The sequence below is a fragment of the Mustelus asterias genome, chromosome 19, assembly GCF_964213995.1.
Source record: "Mustelus asterias chromosome 19, sMusAst1.hap1.1, whole genome shotgun sequence".
NCBI classification, from domain to species: Eukaryota; Metazoa; Chordata; class Chondrichthyes; order Carcharhiniformes; family Triakidae; genus Mustelus; species Mustelus asterias.
The window spans coordinates 2883740-2907361 of NC_135819.1; the positions used below are offsets into that span (position 1 = coordinate 2883740).

Genomic DNA, 23622 nt, shown 5'->3' on the forward strand with positions numbered 1-23622 from the left:
AATAATACACCTAGTCACGTAGCAAGCATGTGTTTATATTAGATTCAATTACCCTATGTACAGAATGAAAAAAAATCAGTTGAAGAAAATGATCAGAACATGAGTTTCTCTTATACTTTCATTAGAAATTGGGACTAAATCCTTTGGAAGTTTACCCGTGAATATTCAATAATACCAGCAAACAATCTGGGGGAAGAAAAGGAAGCTAGGATTTAAAATAAACTCCCATGGAGGAACAGGAAGATTCCCACATGGAATTTGCCCCAATTCCCCCGCCACTTGAATTTGCTGTCGGAGCAACAAAAAGTACTTGCATTTATATAGTGCCTTTAACATAGTGAAAAAGTTGCACTGAGGTCAGTGGAGATTGGAAGCCCTGACTCCAGCAAGCATCGACCATCTGAGCATGATTGGGTTGGGCTAAGTACAACATCGCTGGAAAGACGGAGGCTGGGGGAAGACTTGAAAGAGGTCTACAAAATTATCAGCAGCATAGACAGGGTGGATAGTCAGATGTTATTCCCAGGGTGGAAGTGTCAATTACAAGGGGGCACAGGTTCAGGGTGAGAGGGAGGAAAGTTGAAGGGAGATGTGTGGGGGAGGTTTTCCCCGCAGAGAGTGGTGGGTGCCTGGAACGCACTGTGAGAGGAGGTGGTGGAAGCAGGCACATTGGCAACATTTAAGAGGCATCTGGATGGGTCCATGATTAGGGAGGAAATAGAGGGATACAGACCGAGTAAGGACAGAAGTTTTTTTTAGTTTAGTTAGGGCATCATGATCAGCACGGGCTTGAAGGGCCAAAGGGCCTGTTCCTGTGCTGTACTGTTCTTTGATCTGCCTCCAGGGGTTAGATTTGTACTTGACCACACGATAAGAAATGTGCTGACAACATGATCTGGCGACTGATCCTTCCCCCATTCAAACTCTTTGATTTGCTTGTGCAGAGATGACTATCAGAGGAACTATATCAATTGAAATGCGGAAGTCCTCCTGTAAATAAGATCGTGGCGTCCCATTGTCAACCGTTCCATGTCTTCCGATTCTTTCAGCTGGTCACTCAACGGATTGTGAAACAAAAATGGGAAAATGCTGGAAAATCTCAGCCGGTCTGACAGCATCTGTGGAGAGAGAATGGAGCCAACGTTTCGAGCCTGGATGACCCCTCATCAGACACCTCCACTCAACCCTTCATCTACACTTCCCTCCCCACCAGAATATCCAGAGGACTCTTCGCGTCTTCCCCTTGATTTGATTCATTATTGTCACATGTATAAAGTGAAAAGTTTTGTTTCTTGCGCGCTATACAGACAAAGCATACCATTCATAGAGAAGGAAATGAGAGTGCAGAACAGAGGTCTGAACAATCCCCAATCCACCAACACTTCTCTGCGTCTGCCTGAACATGTTCTCTCACTCAACAAGTTCTCCTTAGGAACCTCTGATGAAGGGTCATCCAGACTCAAAAAGGGGGAATTTTCCCGTCCCGCACACCATGGGAACCGTAGCGGGCAGTGGGAGATATGGAGCATGCAAAGGTTCGTTGACCTCGGTCGGGATTTTCCGGTTTTGGGGTGAGATTGGCTGGAAAATTCCCGCCCAAAACATGTTTCAAGTCAAGCGACCCTCTGTCTTCAGCTCTGACAAAGGATCATCCTGACTCGAAACATTGGCTCTATTCTCTCTCAGTAAGAAGTCTCACAACTCCAGGTTAAAGTCCAACAGGTTTATTTGGTAGCGCAAGCTTTGGAGTGTTGCTCCTTCTTGAGGTGAGTGAAGAGTTAACACAACTCTTCACTCACCTGAAGAAGGAGTGACACTCCGAAAGCTCGTGATTCCAAATAAACCTGTTGGACTTTAACCTGGTGTTGTGAGACTTCTTGCTGTGCCCACCCCAGTCCAACGTCGGCATCTCCACATCTATTCTCTCTCCACAGATGCTGTCAGACCCGCTGAGATTTTCCAGCATTTTCTGTTTGTGTTTCAGCTTCCAGCGTCCGCAGTATTTTGCCTTTAACTCAATGGATTGTTGGTTATGTCGATGAATTCTGTGCTATGTTTGGTTAACATTCGCCGGCTGCGTTACTTGAGTGTTCTAGCCAGCTGTAGGCAATCTCAGTGTCTCTGGGCTTGTCCGCCCGCGCTCTCTTTGGGATCCTGCTGTGCTGGTGTTGCCAGGCCGTGACGGGCCCCGGTTGGTGCTATGCAGAACGACGCTGATGTACTCTGGGTTGCCCGTCAGATCCAGAACCTGCAGGTACTGCAGGCCCCCGAAGGACTCCTTCCCCACACCAGCCGAGGTCAGCCTGTTTGACCTGGGGAATAAAAACCAGCAAGAGAGCGGTCAGATTAGGAAACACTTGGTGTGTCAGGGCATCAAAGCAGTGATGGAAATATGGTGGGAGCTTGCTCGGCCTATGCAGGTGTGGCAATACAGGTCAGTCATCCATTCACCACTATCCATTCATTTCCTCTCAGTCTTTCCTGGTAGTTTCTTATTCCTATCTGGGATGTGGACCTCGCTGGCTGGACCAGCATTTATTGCCCATCCTTAGTTGTCCTTGAACTGCGTGGCTCGCGAGGCCATTTCAGAGGGCAGTTGAGAGTCAACCACACTGCTGTGGCTCTGGAGTCACATGCAGGCCAGACCGGGTTGGGACAGCAGATTTCCTTCCCTAAAGGGACATTAATGAACCAGACATTAGTGAAACTAGATGTTTCCATTAGTCGGAGAGACGAGGATCCGAGAGCACAGTCTCAGAGTAAAGGGACGACCCTTTAGATGAGGGGGAATTTCTTCAATTGTCGAAAATCGACAATGGTTTCACGGCCATCACTGGGCTACAGGTGGTTAGCACGGTGTTGCTTCACGGTGCCAGGAGACATAACAGATGTTAGTAAGCACAATGAAAGCAGGAATCTCTGGTGCGGTACCACTCTCTGTGCTTTGTCTCAGCATCAACAACCCAGTTAAACTCACCCCAACCCACCTCCCGTGTGAAATACGTCACTGTAAAAACATGACAGATACATAGATAGGATAGGAAAGGTTTAGAGGGATATGGGCCAAATGTAGGCAAATGGGGTTAGCTTAGAGATGGGCTTTTTGGTCGGCAGGGACAAGTTTGGGCCAAAGGGCCTGAATCCGTGCCAGACATTCTATAATTCTATGATCTGGGCTACTGCAGAGGTTATTGTTTTAGATGGCGAGGGTTGGATTGATAAGAGTGTCCCGCACACACCACTTACCTCAGGAATATCACTTTAATGTTTGGCACAGAGATGAAGGAGTTTGAGGTGATTGTTGAAATGCGGTTATTCTGCAGGTAAATGTATTCCAGAGACTCGGGGAGATCGGGGGGTATGTAGGACAAATCGTTATATCCAAGATCCAACAACTAGAAGCATGTAAAGCAAAATTAATCACATCTTGTATTCAATCTTAAATATTCCACACTTCCAACACCAGGTTAAAGTCCAACAGGTTTATTTGGTATCACGAGCTTTCGGAGCGCTGCCCCTTCATCAGGTGAATGTGTGCGGAATTTGGCTATCAGTTTCTGCTCGGAGTTCCGCACGCACGAGGACTGGGATCTTGGGTTCATGTCACACTATCTGTAACCCCCACCATACTGCCTGGGCTTGCAAAATCCTTCTAACTGTCCTGGCTTGAGACAATTCACATCTCTTTAACCTGTGATTTTCCCCCTCTCCACTCGCATGGTCTGTACCTGTAAAGACTTGATTACCTGTAAAGACTCGCATTCCAACCATTCTTCACAGTCCAATCTGTAACTATCATGCAGTTGTGTCTTTGTCTATATATGCCGTGTTTGTGAACCCACCTCCCCACTCATCTGCTGAAGGAGCAGCGCTCCGAAAGCTCGTGATTCCAAATAAACCTGTTAGACTGAAACCAGCGTGCTGAGCAGGCTACTGCGCATGGGCCGATCTGTCAGCGCTGAGATTGGTGCACGCACAATGGCCCTGTACTGCTGGTCTCCCGATTGCTGGCCAGCTCTGCGACCCCCGCAACGTCGGCTCTCCGCTCCCCCCCCCCCTCCCCACAGGCTGATCGCTGCTCCCCCCCCCCCCCCCACCGACCATTTCCCAGGCCCAGCCCCCCACTACCGATTTTCCGACCCCCCCCCAGCCTGTCCCGATCACTGGCCTCCCTCCTTCCCCCACCAATCCCACATGTCTGGTGGGCAGTGCCAAGGTGCCCCCTGGGCATTGGCATCTTGCCCCTTGGGCAGTGCCAGGGAGCACAGGCTGGCAGTGTCCAACGCCGGCATCTCCACCTCATTCCACACTTCGATTGCTAAAATGGCCTCTTAAGAAGCTGATTATTTTCATCTTATTTCCCTTCAATATTGATCTAAATTCTCGCAGCTTGCAGGGAAATCGAGATTCGATTAACTATGGCCAATGTTTCACAGCTCTGACGAAGGATCATCCAGACTTGAAACGTTGGCTCTATTCTCTCTCCACAGATGCTGTGGGACGTGCAGAGATTTTCCAGCATTTTCTGTTTTTGTTTCAGATTCCAGCATCCGCAGTATTTTGCCTTTATCTGATTAACTATGCTTACTCCGAACTCTGTGTCAGATTCTCAAATTCCCCAGGCTTTAATACAAGTCAGTCATCCATTCACCACTATCCATTCATTTTCTCCCTGTCTTTCCAGGTAGTTTCTTATTCCTATCTAGGATGTGGGGCGTCGCTGTCACTGGCTAGGCCAGCATTTGTTGCCCATCCCTAGTTGCCCTTGAACTGAGCGCCTCGCTGGGCCATTCCAGAGGGCAGTCAAGAGTCAGGCACATTGCTGTAGCTCTGGAGTCACAGGTAGGCCAGACCGGGTAAGGACGGCAGATTTCCTTCCCTAAAGGACATTAGTGAACCAGACATTAGTGAAACTAGAAACTAGATTAGTCGGAGAGACGAGGATCCGAGAGCACAGTCTCAGAGTAAAAGGACAACCCTTTCGATGAGGGGGAATTTCTTCAATTGTCAAAAATTGACAATGGTTTCACGGCCATCACCGGGCAACAGGGTGGCACGGTGGTTAGCACTGCTGCCTCACAGCGCCAGGGATCAGGGTTCGATTCCAGCCCATGCCTGCATGGGTTTCCTCCGGGTGCTCTGGTTTCCTCACACAGTCCAAAGATGTACAGGTTAGGTGGATTGGCCTTTAGTGTCTAAAGATGTGCAGGTTCGGGGGATTGGCCGTGCTAAATTGTCCCTTCGTGTCCCAAGATGTGCAGGTTAGGTTGATTGGCCATGCTAAATTGTCCTTTAGTGTCAGGAGGATGACCAGGGTAAATATGTGGGGATAGGGTCTGGGTGGGATTGTTGTTGGTGCAGACTTGAGGGGCTGAATGGCCTCTTTCTGCACTGCAGGGATTGTATTATTCTCTGAAATACATTGGGACATGCTGAGGCTGCGAACGGCGCTATAGAAATGCAGGCCTTTTCCTGTCCTTGCACATCACCCCTACTAACCTTAAGACTGGGCACCTCCCGCCACGTTCCTGGCGCGATCTTGCCGATGGTTATCCGGTTGTGGTGCAAGTGCAGTTCCGTCAGCGCCTTCAGGTTGAGTAAGGCCCCAGCGGAGAGCTGGGCGATCTGGTTGTACTGGACCTTCAGAGCCTGCAGGCTGGCCGGTAGGCCGCCGGGAAGCTGGGTGAGGGTGTTTCCCGAGAGATCCAGCCTCTCCAGGCGGCGGAGTTTCCGGAAGGCCAGGCGGTGGACGCGGGCGCTGCGCAGCTTGTTGTAGCTCAGGTTGAGCTCGGTCAGGTGGGGGGAAGCGATAAAATCCTTGGCTCCGATCCGCTCGATGGCACTGTGTAGCAACATGAGGGAGGTGACGTGGCGAGGGAGGCTAGCTGGCACCTTACCCAGCGGGTTATTGAAGAGGTGGAGGGTGTGCAGCTTCGCAAGCTTCCCAAAAGCATCTCTGTGAATCCTGCTGGCCTCAATCCGGTTGTTCTGAAGCAGCAGGTACTCCAGATTACGCACCCTGCTGACACTGTGCTTGGACAGCGAGGAGATGTGGTTCTTCCCCAGCTGCAGAACCATGATGTTTGGGGGCAATCCGTCGGGAACTTTGGTCAGGCTGTTGCTGGATAAATCCAAGTATTGCATCCCTTTCATTTTGCTGTCGGATAGAGGAGATAATGGAATCCTTACTCAAGTAGAAAAACAAGTGGGAACTAACAGTCGAAATAGGGCAGGCGACGGCCTAGTGGGGTTATCGCTAGGCTATTAATCCAGAAACTCAGCTCATGGTCTGGGACCCGGGTTCGAATCCCGCCACGGCATTTAAACTCATTAAAAAATTTCAGGAATTAAGAATTTAATGATGACCACAAAAACCCATTTGGTTCCTTTGGGGAAGGAAATCTGCCGTCCTTACCTGGTCTGACCTACATGTGTCTCCAGAGCCACAGCAATGTGGTTGACTCTCAACTGCCCTCCAAGGGCAACTAGGGATGGGCAATAAATGCTGGGCCCAGCCAGCGACGCCCATGTCCCATGAATCAATAAAAAAAAAAGAACTAATTGTTTCAGAACATGTCCTGATCCAGAATTAGTCTGACGTTGGGGAATGTTGTACAATGCCACTTGCTAATGGATTGTTAATAACTAGAACCCCTACCATTGGCTCTGTCTGTGGGACGGATCTGATTTGGGGGGTGGAAGGGGTTTTGCTCTGGTCAATGCTGCATTACTACATTGCTCACCTGAAGGTTTGTGGATGCATCTCCACGTTGGACAGACTGTTACTCTGCAGGTAGAGTTCTCGAAGTTCCTCCAAGCGTCTGAAGGCGCCTTTGGGAATCTTAGAGATCCTGTTGTTCTGAATAGAGAGAGAGAGAGAGAGACGTGCACACACACGCGTTAAAAACATCATTCCAACCGTTCAGAGGCTTCCTCCGATCCACAGCATGACCCGACCACCAGCGCCAGCCTGTGGATCTCCCCCCTCCTCTCCCTCTCTGGCTGCCAGCTTGAACCTTGCCTCTGCACTGAGCTTTCTCAGTGATGATATTTATTCACTCGGTCCAGCAGCCTGAACCAGCCCGGCCAATGTTCACTATCGTGGGATAATTCACTGTGTCATTGAATAATCCAAAGATCCAAACCCACTCTCTCTCTTTTTGTCCTTTCTCTTCATTTCTCGAGTTTTCTCTTCCCTCCCCCCCCCCTCTACTTTCTCCACTTTGACTTCCTCTCTCTCCCTCGCCCTCGTTTGCCCTTGCACTGCCTCTCTCTCCTCTCCATTTCCCCCTCTCTCTCCTTTCCCCCCTCTCTCTCCTTTCCTCTCTCTCTCTCCTTCCCCCTCTCTCTCCTTTCCCCTCTCCTTTCCTCTCTCCTTTCCCCTCTCTCTCCTTTCCCCCCTCTCTCCTTTCCTACTCTCTCTCCTTTCCACTCTCTCTCCTTTCCCCTCTCTCTCCTTTCCCCCCCCTCTCTCCTTCCCACTCTCTCTCCTTCCCCTCTCTCTCCTTTCCCCCTCTCTCTCCTTTCCCCCTCTCTCCCCTTTCCCTCCTCTCTCCTCGCCCCCTCTCTCTGCTTTCCCCCTCTCTCTCCTTCCCCTCTCCTTCCCCCTCTCTCTCCTTCCCCCTCTCTCTGCTTTCCCCCTCTCTCTCCTTTCCCCCTCTCTCTCCTTTCCCCCTCTCTCTCCTTCCCCCCTCTCTCTCCTTCCCCTCTCTCTCCTTTCCCTTTCTCTCTCCTTTCCCCCTCTCTCTCCTTCCCCCGTCTCTCTTCCCTCTCTCTCTCCTTCCTTCTCTCTCTCCTTCCCCCTCTCTCTCCTTCCCCTCTCTCTCCCTTTCCCCCTCTCCTTTCCCCTCTCTCCTTTCCCCTCTCTCCTTTTCCTCTCTCTCCCTTTCCCTCCCTCCCCTTTCCTCTTCCCCTTATCTATCTTCCCTCTCCTTCCCTCGTTCTCTGCTTTCTTTCCTTTCCCACTCCCCCCCCTCTTTCCCCCTCCTCCCTTCTTTCCCCCCCTCCCCTCTTTCCCCCATCTCCCCTCTTTCCCCCCTCCCCTTTTTCTCCTCTCCCCTTCCCTCTTTCCGAAGACGATCTTGTTATTGTAGAAGGCTGGCTTTGGTGGATGAGCTCAGTGCTCTGAGGGAGGGAAAGGCTTTGCTTTGTGTGGGGCCGCATTCCCAAGGTTTGGAAAAGAGGAAATCCATAAACCGGGGGCAGAGTTGGCAGCCTTGGAATGGGCTCCAGGTTCAGACACGGCGGGTTATTAACAGAACGCGCCTGGGGAGATTCCTGCTGCTGGGTGTGTTCAGGACATGTAATGAAAGCAGATCCACATACATGTTACACGTATGTGGTCAGTGAAATGACACTTACCTGTAAATGTAGCTGGATAAGCAGAGGTGGGAGATTCTCTGGAACGTGGGTGAGATTATTGTTGGATAGAATTAAAATATTGACCATGTCGGAGCCACTGAACATAGTTTTGGGGAGGCCAGAGTTTGTCAGGTTGTTGTTGTGGAGATAGACAGACCTGTAGAGAAATGGCGCACACGTCATTCCTATCCTGTGCTGAAAACTATTAGAAATGGGTTGAAGAGGCAACGAGCCGTGTGGCTGGAGGGCGCTCCCTCAGCATTACCCTGGAAAACCATTCAGTAGCGTTAACCTGAACCACAACCTGCTGACTTTGGCTGAGAGTTGAATGTTTGGTGGAGTATTTCCATCTTCATATAACCCTGCTTGACCTTTCACCTCTGCTCGGCTTTCACCTCCATTTGCCCTTTCACCCCTGCTCACCCTTTCACCTCTGCTCAACCTTTCACTTCCACTTGCCCTTTCACCTCCACTCACCCTTTCACCATGCTCACCCTTTCACCACGCTCAACCTTTAACCTCCACTCGACCTTTAACCTCCGCTCGCCCTTTCACCTCCGCTCGCCCTTTCACCTCCGCTCGCCCTTTCACCTCCGCTCGCCCTTTCACCTCCGCTCGCCCTTTCACCTCCGCTCGCCCTTTAACCTCCGCTCGACCTTTAACCCCTGCTCAACCTTTCACCTCCGCTCGACCTTTCACCCCTGCTCGCCCTTTCACCTCCGCTCCCATAATTACTGGAACTTGCCTCGACATTCTCCACTTTTCATTTTCTTCAACTTTCTCTCCAGTTGTCTCCCCAGATCTGGCTCACGTAACCCAAAACAACATCCACAAATGTTCAGATGCTGCTGTGAAATGCAGCCACGCTCTGCGTCACTCACCCCCTCGTTCACAGACCCTGTCCCACCCACCCCAAGGCCTTTGTGTCGCATCTGTGGATTTCTCCAGCTGTCGCCAGCTCATAGGAAACTTCTCCAACATTGGAACAAAACCCTCAACCATCACCCACCCCCTCACCCATCACTCTCCCCTCACCCATCACTCTCTCCCCCTCACCCATCACTCTCCCCCTCACCTCATCACCTCCCCCTCACCCATCACCTCTCCCCTCACCCATCACTCTCCCCCTCACCCATCACTCTCCCCTCACCCATCACTCTCCCCCTCACCCATCACTCTCCCCCTCACCCATCACTCTCCCCCTCACCTCATCACTCTCCCTCACCCATCACTCTCCCCCTCACACATCACTCTCCCCCTCACCCATCACTCTCCCCCTCACCCAACTCTCTCCCCCTCACCTCATCACTCTCCCCTCACCCATCACTCTCCCCCTCACACATCACTCTCCCCCTCACCCATCACTCTCCCCCTCACCCATCACTCACCCCCTCACCCATCACTCTCCCCCTCACCCATCACTCTCCCCCTCAACCATCACTCACCCCTCACCCATCACTCTCCCCCTCACCCATCACTCTCCCCCTCACCTCATCACTCTCCCCTCACCCATCACTCTCCCCCTCACCCATCACTCTCCCCCTCACCCATCACTCTCCCCCTCACCCATCACTCTCCCCCTCACCCATCACTCACCCCCTCACCCATCACTCTCCCCCTCACCCATCACCCTCCCCCTCACCCATCACTCTCCCCCTCACCCATCACTCTCCCCCTCACCCATCACTCTCCCCTCACCCATCACTCTCCCCTCACCCATCACTCTCCCCTCACCCATCACTCTCCCCCTCACCCATCACTCTCCCCCTCACCCATCACTCTCCCCCTCACCCATCACTCTCCCCCTCACCCATCACTCTCCCCCTCACCTATCACTCTCCCCCTCACCTATCACTCTCCCCCTCACCCATCACTCACCCCCTCACCCATCACTCTCCCCCTCACCTATCACTCTCCCCCTCACCTATCACTCTCCCCCCTCGCCACTCTGCCCCCTCGCCACTCTCCCCCCCCTCGCCACTCTCCCCCCCCTCGCCACTCTCCCCCCTCGCCACTCTCCCCCCCCTCGCCACTCTCCCCCCCCTCGCCACTCTCCCCCCCCTCGCCACTCTCCCCCCCCTCGCCACTCTCCCCCCCCTCGCCACTCTCCCCCCCTTCGCCACTCTGCCCCCTCGCCACTCTGCCCCCTCGCCACTCTCCCCCCCCTCGCCACTCTGCCCCCCCATCGCCACTCTCCCCCCCCTCGCCACTCTCCCCCCCCTCGCCACTCTCCCCCCCCCATCGCCACTCTGCCCCCTCGCCACTCTCCCCCCCCTCGCCACTCCCCCCCCTCGCCACTCTGCCCCCTCGCCACTCTGCCCCCTCGCCACTCTGCCCCCCCTCGCCACTCTGCCCCCCCTCGCCACTCTCCCCCCCCTCGCCACTCTCCCCCCCCTCGCCAATCTCCCCCCCTCGCCACTCTCCCCCCCCATCGCCACTCTGCCCCCTCGCCACTCTCCCCCCCTCGCCACTCTCCCCCCCTCGCCACTCTCCCCCCCCTCGCCACTCTGCCCCCTCGCCACTCTGCCCCCTCGCCACTCTCCCCCCCCTCGCCACTCTCCCCCCCCTCGCCACTCTCCCCCCCCTCGCCACTCTCCCCCCCCTCGCCACTCTCCCCCCCCTCGCCACTCTCCCCCCCCTCGCCACTCTCCCCCCCCTCGCCACTCTCCCCCCCTCGCCACTCTCCCCCCCCTCGCCACTCTCCCCCCCTCGCCACTCTCCCCCCCTCGCCACTCTCCCCCCCCTCGCCACTCTCCCCCCCCTCGCCACTCTCCCCCCCCTCGCCACTCTCCCCCCCCTCGCCACTCTCCCCCCCTCGCCACTCTCCCCCCCCTCGCCACTCTCCCCCCCCTCGCCACTCTCCCCCCCCCTCGCCACTCTCCCCCCCCCTCGCCACTCTCCCCCCCCTCGCCACTCTCCCCCCCCATCGCCACTCTCCCCCCCCCATCGCCACTCTCCTCCCCCCATCGCCACTCTCTCCCCCCATCGCCACTCTCTCCCCCCATCGCCACTCTCTCCCCCCATCGCCACTCTCTCCCCCCCCTCGTCACTCACCCCCCCTCGCCACACTCCTCCCCTCGCCACTCTCTCCCTTCCTCCCCCCACCCTCCGAATCTATCTCTGTAACCTTTTCTCCATCTTTCGTTTTCCCCTTTATATTTTCACGGGGTGTGGGCGTTGCTCCAGTGGGCAACATTGGTTGCCCAGCCCCTAGTTGGCCTTGGCGTGGCAATGGCGCAGTGGTATTGTCTCTCGGCTAGTAATCCAGAGACCCAGGGTAATGTTCTGGGGACCCGGGTTCGAATCCCGCCACGGCAGAGGGTGGAATTTGAATTCAATAAAAAAAAATCTGGAATTGAGAATCTACTGATGACCATGAAACCCTTGTCGGAAAAACCCATCTGGTTCATTAATGTCCTTTAGGGAAGGAAATCTGCCGTCCTTACCCGGTGTGGCCTACATGTGACTCCAGAGCCACAGCAATGTGGTTGACTCTCAACTGCCTTCCAAGGGCAACTAGGGTTGGGCAATAAATGCTGGGCCCAGCCAGCGACGCCCATGTCCCACGAATGAATAAGAAAAAAACAAACTGAGGTAGTTTGCAAGGCCATTGCTGTGGCTCTGGAGTCACATGTAGGCCAGACCGGGTAAGGACGGCAGATTTCCTTCCCTGAAGGACATTAGTGAACCAGATGGGTTTCTCCGACAATTGAAGATCGTTGCCATTCTTTTTGGCAAATCAAATAAGATCTGTTACTAAGAATAACTTTCAATTCCAGATTTTATTAATTGAATTTAAATTCCACCAGCTGCTGTGGTGGGATTTGAACCCGTGTCCTCCCAGAGCCTTTGGTTACTAATCCAGTGACAATACCATTACACCACTGTCTTCCCTGGAGTCTGCTAAGTGTTAACTCAATCTGTTCCTTGACATCTGCAAACCCTTTGTGCAAATCCTGCTGTATAATATACATTGGGTGCACCGTTCCACCTCCAGTCCAGGTTTTATACGGATGCAGACTGGACGTGGGGGCCACACTCACTTTGGCTCAGTTGGTTGGACGGCTGGTCAGTGATGCAGAGCGGCATCAACAGCGTGGGTTCAATTCCCGTACCTGAGGCTATTCATGGAGGCCCCGACTTCTCAACCTTGCCCCTCGCCTGAGGTCTGGTGACCTTCAGGTTAAATGTGTACAAGATTATGAAGGGTATAGATAGGGTGAACAGTGGGAAGCTTTTCCCAGGTCGGAGGTGACGATCACGAGGGGTCACGGGCTCAAGCTGAGAGGGGCGAAGTATAACTCAGATATCAGAGGGATGTTTTTTACACAGAGGGTGGTGGGGGCCTGGAATGCGCTGCCAAGTAGGGTGGTGGAGGCAGGCACGCTGACATCGTTTAAGACTTACCTGGATAGTCACATGAGCAGCCTGGGAATGGAGGGATACAAACGATTGGTCTAGTTGGACCAAGGAGCGGCACAGGCTTGGAGGGCCGAAGGGCCTGTTTCCTGTGCTGTATTGTTCTTTGTAAATCATCACCAGTCCGCTCTCCGCCTCAAAGGGGAGAGCAGCCTTTGGTCACCTGGGACTGTGGCGACTTCACCTTTAACCAGAGGATCCAACGCTAATAGGTGGCTCTGATGGTGGAGCAGCCAATCCAGCAGTATGGGTGGCACAGTGGTTAGCACCGCTACCTCACAGCGCCAGGGACCCGGGTTCAATTCCTGGCTTGGGTCACTGTCTGTGCGGAGTCTGCACGTTCTCCCAGTGTCTGCGTGGGTTTCCTCCGGACGCTCCGATTTCCTCCCACAGTCTGAAAGATGTGCGGGTCAGGTGCATTGGCCGTGCTAAATTGCCCCTTAGTGTCCCAGGATGCATAGATTAGAGGGATTAGCAGGGTAAATGCATGGGGTTATCGGAATAGGGCCTGGCTGGGATTGTGGTCGGTGCAGACTCGATGGGCCGAATGGCCTCCTACTGCACTGCAGGGATTCCACGAGAGATTAAATCCAGTGTGTGAACAAGACTGGTGCTAAAAGGGTTTAATTCCGAGGGCAGAAGGGTAAATTAGCTGGATTCCTCGGAGTAAAGGTTGAAGGACAATATAATTAATATGTTTAAGCTGACTAAAGGATTAACTAGGCCCGATGATCCCTAAAAGTTGGCACCCAGGTTGATAGGGTTGTTAAGAAGGCGTACGGAGTGTTAGCTTTTATTGGTAGAGGGATTGAGTTTCGGAGCCAGGAAGTCATGTTGCAACTGTACAAAACTCTGGTGCTGCCGCACTTGGAGTATTGCGTACAGTTCTGGTCACCGCATTATAGGAAGGATGTGGAAGCATTGGAAAGGGTGCAGAGGAGATTTACCAGGATGTTGCCTGGTATGGTGGGAAGGTCTTATGAGGAAAGGCTGAGGGACTTGAGGTTGTTTTTGTTAGAGAGAAGCAGGTTAAGAGGTGACTGAATAGAGGCATACAAGATGATCAGAGGATTAGATAGGGCGGACAGTGAGAACCTTTTTCCTCGGATGGTGATGGCTAGCACGAGGGGACATCGCTTTAAATTGAGGGGTGATAGATATAGGACAGATGTCAGAGGTAGGTTCTTTACTCAGAGAGTAGTAAGGGCGTGGAATGCCCTGCCTGCAACAGTAGTGGACTCGCCAACATTAAGGGCATTTAAATGGTCATTGGATAAACATATGGATGATATTGGAATAGTGTAGGTTAGAGGGGCTTTAGATTGGTTTCACTGGTCGGCGCAACATCGAGGGCCGAAGGGCCTGTACTGCGCTGGAATGTTCTATGTTCTATGATGGAAATAATTTCTCTGGTGATGGGGAGAGAGGAAAGGAGTTTATTTATTAGTCGCAAGTAGGCTTACATTAACACTGCAATGAAGTTACTGTGAAAATCCCCTAGTTGCCACACTCCGGCGCCTGTTTGGGTACACTGAGGGAGAATTTAGCACGGCCAATGCACCCTAACCAGCACGTCTTTTGGACTGTGGGAGGAAACCGGAGCACCCAGAGGAAACCCACGCAGACATGGGGAGAACGTGCGGACTCCGCACAGACAGTGACCCAAGCTGGGAATTGAACCCGGGTCTCTGGTGCTGTGAGGCAGCAGTGCTAACCCACTGTGCCACCCATGAGGGAGGGATTTTTTCTGAGGTCCCGCCGATATCTATACGAAATTCTTCACTGCCTCGCATTACCTGGTCTGATGCGTCTCCAACAGAGCTTTACCTGAGCTTTGGTTTGTGACCAAAGGTGAGCGCGAAGACCTCCTCAAGATGGTTCCCGGCAAAGTCGACAATTTTCAACTGATCAGGTAGTCGCCTGGGTGGTACAGTCAGCTGAATACAACAGCAACACCATCAGAGTGTAATCACAGTACACCATCACACAGGGGCATGTTCTCCTTTACGCTTCCTGAAGTTGGTGACTATCTCTTTTGTTTTACTGACATTGAGGGAGAGATTATTGTTGTTGCACCAATTTACCAGATTCTCTATCACTGCAGCGATTCTGTGATTCTTGAAACATCTTGAGTTACAATTGGATACAACACCCTCCAGGGCAAGTCCCCGATGGTAATGGGTAGGACCCCCCCCCCCCCCCCCCCCCCCCCCCCCCCCCCCCCCCCACATAGACAGCTTCCAACCTGGGAGTGTCGGGGGGGAACGCCGCCACCTCTGGACAGTGGGACGGAATGCAACAGCGTGTCCGGCCTGGTTGGTGAGGGTGAGGAAGTGAAGGGTGTAGAGCTGCAGGAAGCCCGGATAGGAGACCACCCTCGCCCGGAGTGGAATGGCACGAAGAGGATTTCCGTCAAACGGCCCATAGCTGTGAGGCCGAGGTTCCACGGGGGAGAGACGGGGGGAGAGGGGAGGGGCAGGGTCATGGGACCAACGTGAAATTCCGTCCAGAAAGAAGGGGGTTCAGTTCAGACGGGCGTCCACCACAGGACTGATTGTGCATTCGATTCCGGTTCCAGATACCTGAGCACAAAGTCTAGACTTGACTTGTCAGTTTAATATCGGGAGGGCGGGATCTGGGCTCTCTGAGGTCGATAGAGGCGTTGTTCTCTCTAGAACTCTCACCGCACTATTAATCAGAAGGACAGGGGAGTTCCACCCCAATGTTCATGTTATCACCCTATTGATTGTGGGATCTTGCTGTGCACAGAGGTGCGGCTGAGTCTCCTGTAGCACGTCTCTGCCTGTTAACACTTTGGAAGGGTAGGGGGTTTTAACTCAGTCGGGCAGCATGGTCAGTGCAGGCTTGGAGGGACCAAAGGGCCCTGTTCCTGTGCTGGAATTTTCTTTGTTCTTTATTCTTTGTAACGGGCGCTATATAAACGCGAGTCATTTTTCTGTCGAAGGTGCTATGGTTGCGAAGGAAATTTGACATCTCCGCTGGGACTCTTTTACAGGTGCACCGTAGCAAATGTCCTTCCCGGGTGTATCACAGCTTGGTATCGCTCCTGCTCTGCCCAAGACCACAAACTATAAAGGGCTGTGAACATAGCCCAGTCCATCACGCAAACCAGCCTCCCATCCATTGACTCTGTCTACACTTCCCGCTGCCTCGAAAAAGCAGCCAGCGTAATCAAGGACCCCATGTACCCCGGACATTCTCTCTTCCACCTTCTTCCGTGCATCCTGTTCACCTCACTGTACCGCTATGTAGGATGTCAGCATTCTTACCTTGTTATTTGCCATGTAGAGATACTCCAGTTTCTGCAGAGACTTGAAGGCCTTGTCCGGTAGTCCTGAAAAAACATAAAGAGTAGGAGCATGAGCCACCATTCAATAACTTAAACATCACGCCCAACATCACTGTGGGGCGGCATGGTAGCACAGTGGTTAGCGCTGCTGCCTCACAGCGCCAGGGACCCAGGTTCGATTCCCGGCTTGGGTCACTGTCTGTGTGGAGTTTGCACGTTCTCCCCGTGTCTGCGTGGGTTTCCTCCGGGTGCTCCGGTTTCCTCCCACAGTCCAAAAGACGTGCTGGTTAGGGTGCATTGGCCGTGCTAAATTCTCCCACAGTGTACCCGAATAGGGGCCGGAGTGTGGCGATTAGGGGGATTTTCACAGTAACTTCATTGCAGTGTTAATGTAAGCCTTACTTGTGACTAATAAAATAAATAAATAAACAAATCCACTATCCCACCCTCTCCCCAGACAGTGACCCAAGTCAGGAATCGAACTCGGGTCCCTGGTGCCATGAGGCAGCAGTGCTAACCACTGTGCCACCCAGTCAAGGAGACCAAAACTTGTACAGGCGAGTCCAGGTGTGGTCTGACCAAGGCCTTGCATAATTGCAATTATATTTGTAATTGAACACAGAATCTCACCTCCTCACAACAGGGTCTTACTCTGAACTCTCAGGCGGGCAGTAAATGCCACGAGGTGCCACCCTCCCTCTCTCCCTCCCTCCCTCTCTCCGGCCTACCTCTGGACAGGAGCCTGTTGTTGTGTAAGCTGAGAGTCCTCAGTTCAGTCAACCTGGACAAAGCCTCGCTCGGAATATCTTCCAGCCGGTTGTTCTGCAAGAAAAACGGTGAGAAGTGTTATGGGATGGCTCCTCTTTCCTGCGTTTTTATTTCCCTTTGCCAGTTTTTCTCTCAGTTTTCTGGGAATTCAGGGCTGTGGGGATCGGGTGCGCTGCATGACACATTAGAAAGAATGGATCCAGTCACAAGACTCTGGGCTCGGTGACAGTATAAACCTGAAGCAAATAGCGTAGATTTAATAAGTTCAGCCAGGGATTAAAAAGAATTGAGGACCAACTGAGCGATATTACAGAGCTTGAGAACCCCATTAGTGAAATGCAACACAATACAGAGGGCCAGGCAGTCGGTCTTCTGATGCACTGGCATGTGGACACTGGTGTAACCCAGAAGCCACCACACCTGCGGCTCGAGGAACCTTGGCCGAGAGTGGCTGAGCTGGATTCTGGAACTGGGTGTCACAGAGACAGGGACCCGGGTTCGATTCCGGCCTCAGGTCACTGTCTGTGCGGAGTTTGCACGTTCTCCCCGTGTCTGCGTGGGTTTCTGCCCACACTCCAAAGATGTACAGCTTAGGTGGATTGGTCATGCTAAATTATCCCTTAGTATCCCAAGATGTGCAGGTTAGGTGGATTAACCATGATAAATTGCCCCTTAGTGTCCAAAGATGTGCAGGTTAGATGGATTGGCCATGCTAAATGTGTGAGGTTACAGGGTTAGGGTGGGGGAGAGGGTCTGGGTGAAATACTCTGTCAGAGAGTCGGTACAGACCCGATAGACTGAATGGCCTCCTTCTGCACTGTAGGGATTCTATGAACGGCGAGGCTTCAGGGAGGGAGAACGCTACCTCGACACAAGGCAACTCACACTCCTGAGAAAATGAATCTTCAGCGTCCGACAGGAAGGATTTAGTGCGGGAAATTCCTGACCAAAACAAATCTTGGGTTCCATCGGCACGGGGAAATATTGGGAGGAATTTGTTGCTTTGTGCTTTTTTTACAGACTTTCTGAAGTGTAAGTCAGTGAAAGTGGACTGTGAGCTTTTATTTCCGGGGATGTTAGGTGGTGATTTGTATCCTGTTGGAATAAACAGCGTCACGCCATCGCGCCCGCACTAAAAATAGTCCAAACTCTCCCCTCTCCCCGTAACGAGTGATTTTTAACCACACACTGTTTCACAGTCAGAGCCTCTCTCTGTGCAATGGGAATTCTGGAGCAGAGTTGTGAAGTGTGTGTTACGTTACGGGCGGCTTTCAGAAGCTCGACGCAGAAACTGCACATCGTCTTCCACTTTCCCTTATCTCTGGCTTCACCCGGTTGGGTCAATAAACAAGACCTCCAGAGCATGTCTCAATATCGGCTGGTTGGCAAAATGGAAATTCTAGACTGCAGATTACAGAAAGGAATGATCTTTGGCAATTGATGTGACGGCGTAGAGGGAGCTTCACTCTGTATCTAACCCCGTGCTGTACCTGTCCTGGGAGTGTTTGATGGGGACAGTGTAGAGGGAGCTTCACTCTGTATCTAACCCCGTGCTGTACCTGTCCTGGGAGTGTTTGATGGGGACAGTATAGAGGGAGCTTCACTCTGTATCTAACCCCGTGCTGTACCTGTCCTGGGAGTGTTTGATGGGGGACAGTATAGAGGGAGCTTTACTCTGTATCTAACCCCGTGCTGTACCTGTCCTGGGAGTGTTTGATGGGGGACAGTATAGAGGGAGCTTTACTCTGTATCTAACCCCGTGCTGTACCTGTCCTGGGAGTGTTTGATGGGGACAATGTAGAGGGAGCTTTAATCTGTATCTAACCCCGTGCTGTACCTGTCCTGGGAGTGTTTGATGGGGACGGTGCAGAGGGAGCTTTACTCTGTATCTAACCCCGTGCTGTACCTGTCCTGGGAGTGGTTGATGGGGAACAGGGTAGAGGGAGCTTTACTCTGTATCTAACCCCGTGCTATACCTGTCCTGGGAGTGTTTGATGGGGAACAGGGTAGAGGGAGCTTTACTCTGTATCTAACCCCATGCTGCACCTGTCCTGGGAGTGTTTGATGGTGACAGTGCAGAGGGAGCTTTACTCTGTATCTAACCCCGTGCTGTACCTGTCCCGGGAGTGTTTGATGGGGACAGTGTAGAGGGAGCTTTACTCTGTATCTAACCCCGTGCTGTACCTGTCCCGGGAGTGTTTGATGGGGGACAGTATAGAGGGAGCTTTACTCTGTATCTAACCCCGTGCTATACCTGTCCTGGGAGTGTTTGATGGGGAACAGGGTAGAGGGAGCTTTACTCTGTATCTAACCCCGTGCTGTACCTGTCCTGGGAGTGTTTGATGGTGACAGTGCAGAGGGAGCTTTACTCTGTATCTAACCCCGTGCTGTACCTGTCCCGGGAGTGTTTGATGGGGGACAGTATAGAGGGAGCTTTACTCTGTATCTAACCCCGTGCTATACCTGTCCTGGGAGTGTTTGATGGGGAACAGGGTAGAGGGAGCTTTACTCTGTATCTAAACCCCTGCTGTACCTGTCCTGGGAGTGTTTGATGGGGAACAGGGTAGAGGGAGCTTTACTCTGTATCTAACCCCGTGCTCTACCTGTCCTGGGAGTGTTTGATGGGGAACAAGGTAGAGGGAGCTTTACTCTGTATCTAACCCCGTGCTGTCCCTGTCCTGGGAGTGTTTGATGGGGAACAGGGTAGAGGGAGCTTTACTCTGTATCTAACCCCGTGCTGTACCTGTCCTGGGAGTGTTTGATGGGGACAGTGCAGAGGGAGCTTTACTCTGTATCTAACCCCGTGCTGTACCTGTCCTGGGAGTGTTTGATGGGGACAGTGTAGAGGGAGCTTTACTCTGTATCTAACCCCGTGCTGTACCTGTCCTGGGAGTGTTTGATGGGGACAGTGCAGAGGGAGCTTTACTCTGTATCTAACCCCGTGCTGTACCTGTCCTGGGAGTGTTTGATGGGGACAGTGCAGAGGGAGCTTTACTCTGTATCTAACCCCGTGCTGTACCTGTCCTGGGAGTGTTTGATGGGGACAGTGTAGAGGGAGCTTTACTCTGTATCTAACCCCGTGCTGTACCTGTCCTGGGAGTGTTTGATGGGGACAGTGCAGAGGGAGCTTTACTCTGTATCTAACCCTGTGCTGTACCTGTCCTGGGAGTCTTTGACGGATTAGTGAGCAGTTGAAATGGACAGGCCAGTGCCTCACAGCACCAGGGACCCGGGTTCAATTCCCAACTTGGGTGACTGTCTGTCGTGTTTGCACGTTCTCCCCGTGTCTGCGTGGGTTTCCTCCGGGTACTCCGGTTTCCTCCCACACTCCAAAGATGTGCGGGGGGTTTGGTGGATTGGCTGTGCTAAATTGCCCCTTAGTGTCAGGGGGATTAGCAGGGTAATGCGTGGGATTATGGGGATAGGGCCTTGTCTGTGCACTCGCGATGGGTCGAATGGCTTCCTCCTGCACTGTAGGGATTCTCTGATTCTCTGGTTCTGGACGCGGGGCCCTTGCTCCTCGCCTGGCTAAGGACTCACTGAAGGGGTTTGCTGGATGGCGGTGAGGTGGGTCCAATACCTGCAGGGCCAGGTGCTGGGTGTTTGCCGATACGTTACTGGGGAATGAGGTGAGGTCCACGCCGTTGCAGTCCACCGTGGCCTCGGAGGTGCAGACACATCGGGACGGACAGTCGGACCGCCTGCCTCCTGGCAGAGTGGAGAGCTCATCCTCATCATCACTAAAGGCAGGGGGAATGGATAGGAAGCTCGTCAGACAGGCGACCAGCACAGAGCCCCATTGTACCATCTGGAGGAGGGAGAAGACAGACGCACTTGAGTCTGTTGCAGGAGAGCGAGAGACGTTTCACCACAGAATCCCCACCGTGCAGAAAGAGACCATTTGGCCCATCGAGTCTGCACCGACTCTCCGACAGAGCATCATACCCCAGGGCTCCCCCCCCCCCCCCCCCATCGCAACCCCGTAACTCCACCCATTCGCCATGGCCAATCCACCTAGCCTACACATCTCCAGGGGCAGCATGGTTAGAACTGCTGCCTCACAGCTCGAGGGACCCGGGTTCGATTCCCGGCTTGGGTCACTGTCTGTGTGGAGTCTGCACGTTCTCCCCGTGTCTGCGTGGGTTTCCTCCCACAGTCCAAAGATGTGCGGGTTAGGTGGATTGGCCGTGCTAAATTGGCCCTTAGTGTCCCAGGATGTTAGAGGCTTTAGCGGGGTAAATATGTGGGGTTACGGGGATAGGGCCTGGGTGGGATTGTGGTTGGTGCAGACTCGATGGGCTGAATGGCCTCCTTTTGCACTGTCGGGATACTATGATCTTTGGACACTAAGGAGCAATTTAGCATGGCCAATGCACCCTAGTCATGATGTGGAAATGCCGGCGTTGGACTGGGGTAAACACAGTAAGGAGTCTAACAACACCAGGTTAAAGGTCCAACAGAGAGACAGTGTGTCTCTGTGTGCCCTGTTTGAGAGCAGATTTCCACACCATCTGACGAAGGAGCAGCGCTCCGAAAGCTAGTGGTGTTTGCTACCAAATAATCCTGTTGGACTTTAATCTGGTGTTGTTAGACTCCTTACAATGCACCCTAACCAGCACGTCTTTCAAAATGTGGGAGGAAACTGGAGCACCCGGTGGAAACCCACGCAGACACGGGGGAATGTGCAAACTCCGCACAGACAGTGACTCAAGCCGGGAATCGAACCCGGTCCTGCTGCTGTGAGGTGGCAGTGCTAACCATTGTGGCACTCCCTCAGTACTGACCCTCTGCCAATGCAGCACTCCCTCAATACTGACCCTCTGACAGTGCAGCACTCCCTCAGTACTGACCCTCTGCCAATGCAGCACTCCCTCAATACTGACCCTCTGACAGTGCAGCACTCCCTCAGTACTGACCCTCTGCCAATGCAGCACTCCCTCAATACTGACCCTCTGACAGTGCAGCACTCCCTCAGTACTGACCCTCTGACAGTGCGGCACTCCCTCAGCACTGACCCTCTGACAGTGCGGCACTCCCTCAGTACTGACCCTCTGACAGTGCAGCATTCCCTCAGTACTGACCCTCTGATAGTGCGATTCTCCCTCAGTACTGACCCTCTGACAGTGTGGCATTCCCTCAGCACTGTCCCTCTGACAGTGCGGCACTCCCTCAGTACTGACCCTCTGACAGTGCGGCACTCCCTCAGTACTGACCCTCTGACAGTGCGGCACTCCCTCAGCACTGACCCTCTGACAGTGCGGCACTCCCTCAGTACTGACCCTCTGACAGTGCAGCACTCCCTCAGTACTGACCCTCTGATAGTGCGATTCTCCCTCAGTACTGACCCTCTGACCGTGTGGCATTCCCTCAGCACTGTCCCTCTGACAGTGTGGCACTCCCTCAGTACAGACCCTCTGACAGTGCGGCACTCCCTCAGTACTGACCCTCTGACAGTGCGGCACTCCCTCAGTACTGAGCCTCTGACAGTGCAGCACTCCCTCAGTACTGACCCTCTGACAGTGCAGCACTCCCTCAGTACTGACCCTCTGACAGTGCAGCACTCCCTCAGTACTGACCCTCTGACAGTGCAGCACTCCCTCAGCATTGTCCCTCTGACAGTGCAGCACTCCCTCAGCACTGACCCTCTGACAGTGCAGCACTCCCTCAGTACTGACCCTCTGACAGTGCGGCACTCCCTCAGCACTGTCCCTCTGACAGTGCGGCACTCCCTCAGCACTGACCCTCTGACAGTGCAGCACTCCCTCAGTACTGACCCTCTGACAGTGCGGCACTCCCTCAGCACTGTCCCTCTGACAGTGCAGCACTCCCTCAGTACTGACCCTCTGACAGTGCAGCACTCCCTCAGTACTGACCCTCTGACAGTGCGGCACTCCCTCAGCACTGTCCCTCTGACAGTGCGGCACTCCCTCAGTACTGACTCTCTGACAGTGCAGCACTCCCTCAGTACTGACCCTCTGACAGTGCAGCACTCCCTCAGTACTGACCCTCTGACAGTGCAGCACTCCCTCAGCACTGACCCTCTGACAGTGCGGCACTCCCTCAGTGCTGTCCCTCTGACAGTGCGGCACTCCCTCAGTACTGACCCTCTGACAGTGCAGCACTCCCTCAGTACTGACCCTCTGACAGTGCAGCATTCCCTCAGTACTGACCCTCTGATAGTGCGATTCTCCCTCAGTACTGACCCTCTGACAGTGTGGCATTCCCTCAGCACTGTCCCTCTGACAGTGCGGCACTCCCTCAGTACTGACCCTCTGACAGTGCGGCACTCCCTCAGTACTGACCCTCTGACAGTGCGGCACTCCCTCAGCACTGACCCTCTGACAGTGCGGCACTCCCTCAGTACTGACCCTCTGACAGTGCAGCATTCCCTCAGTACTGACCCTCTGACAGTGCAGCACTCCCTCAGCACTGACCCTCTGACAGTGCGGCACTCCCTCAGTACTGTCCCTCTGACAGTGCGGCACTCCCTCAGTACTGACCCTCTGACAGTGCAGCACTCCCTCAGTACTGACCCTCTGACAGTGCAGCATTCCCTCAGTACTGACCCTCTGATAGTGCGATTCTCCCTCAGTACTGACCCTCTGACAGTGTGGCATTCCCTCAGCACTGTCCCTCTGACAGTGCGGCACTCCCTCAGTACTGACCCTCTGACAGTGCGGCACTCCCTCAGTACTGACCCTCTGACAGTGCGGCACTCCCTCAGCACTGACCCTCTGACAGTGCGGCACTCCCTCAGTACTGAC

The 23622-nt window shown here is 53.5% G+C and overlaps 2 protein-coding genes across 2 annotated transcripts in view; one reads left to right on the forward strand and one right to left on the reverse strand.

Annotated features, from left to right (window-relative positions):
- Positions 1-23622, forward strand: part of cc2d1a (coiled-coil and C2 domain containing 1A) — a 493461-nt gene that overhangs the window by 116400 nt on the left and 353439 nt on the right. The window lies entirely within an intron of this gene.
- The window catches only part of LOC144507685 (podocan-like protein 1), a 23874-nt gene continuing 1601 nt past the window's right edge, over positions 1350-23622 (reverse strand). Inside the window, exons 2-10 of the mRNA XM_078234877.1 lie at positions 20439-20666; positions 16819-16912; positions 16071-16135; positions 14608-14717; positions 8362-8518; positions 6744-6859; positions 5500-6157; positions 3247-3395; positions 1350-2312 (exon numbers count right to left, since the gene is read on the reverse strand). Of these exons, the coding sequence (XP_078091003.1) occupies positions 2093-2312; positions 3247-3395; positions 5500-6157; positions 6744-6859; positions 8362-8518; positions 14608-14717; positions 16071-16135; positions 16819-16912; positions 20439-20666 (1797 nt within the window). The 3' untranslated portion in view covers positions 1350-2092. The remainder of the gene's footprint in view (positions 2313-3246; positions 3396-5499; positions 6158-6743; positions 6860-8361; positions 8519-14607; positions 14718-16070; positions 16136-16818; positions 16913-20438; positions 20667-23622) is intronic.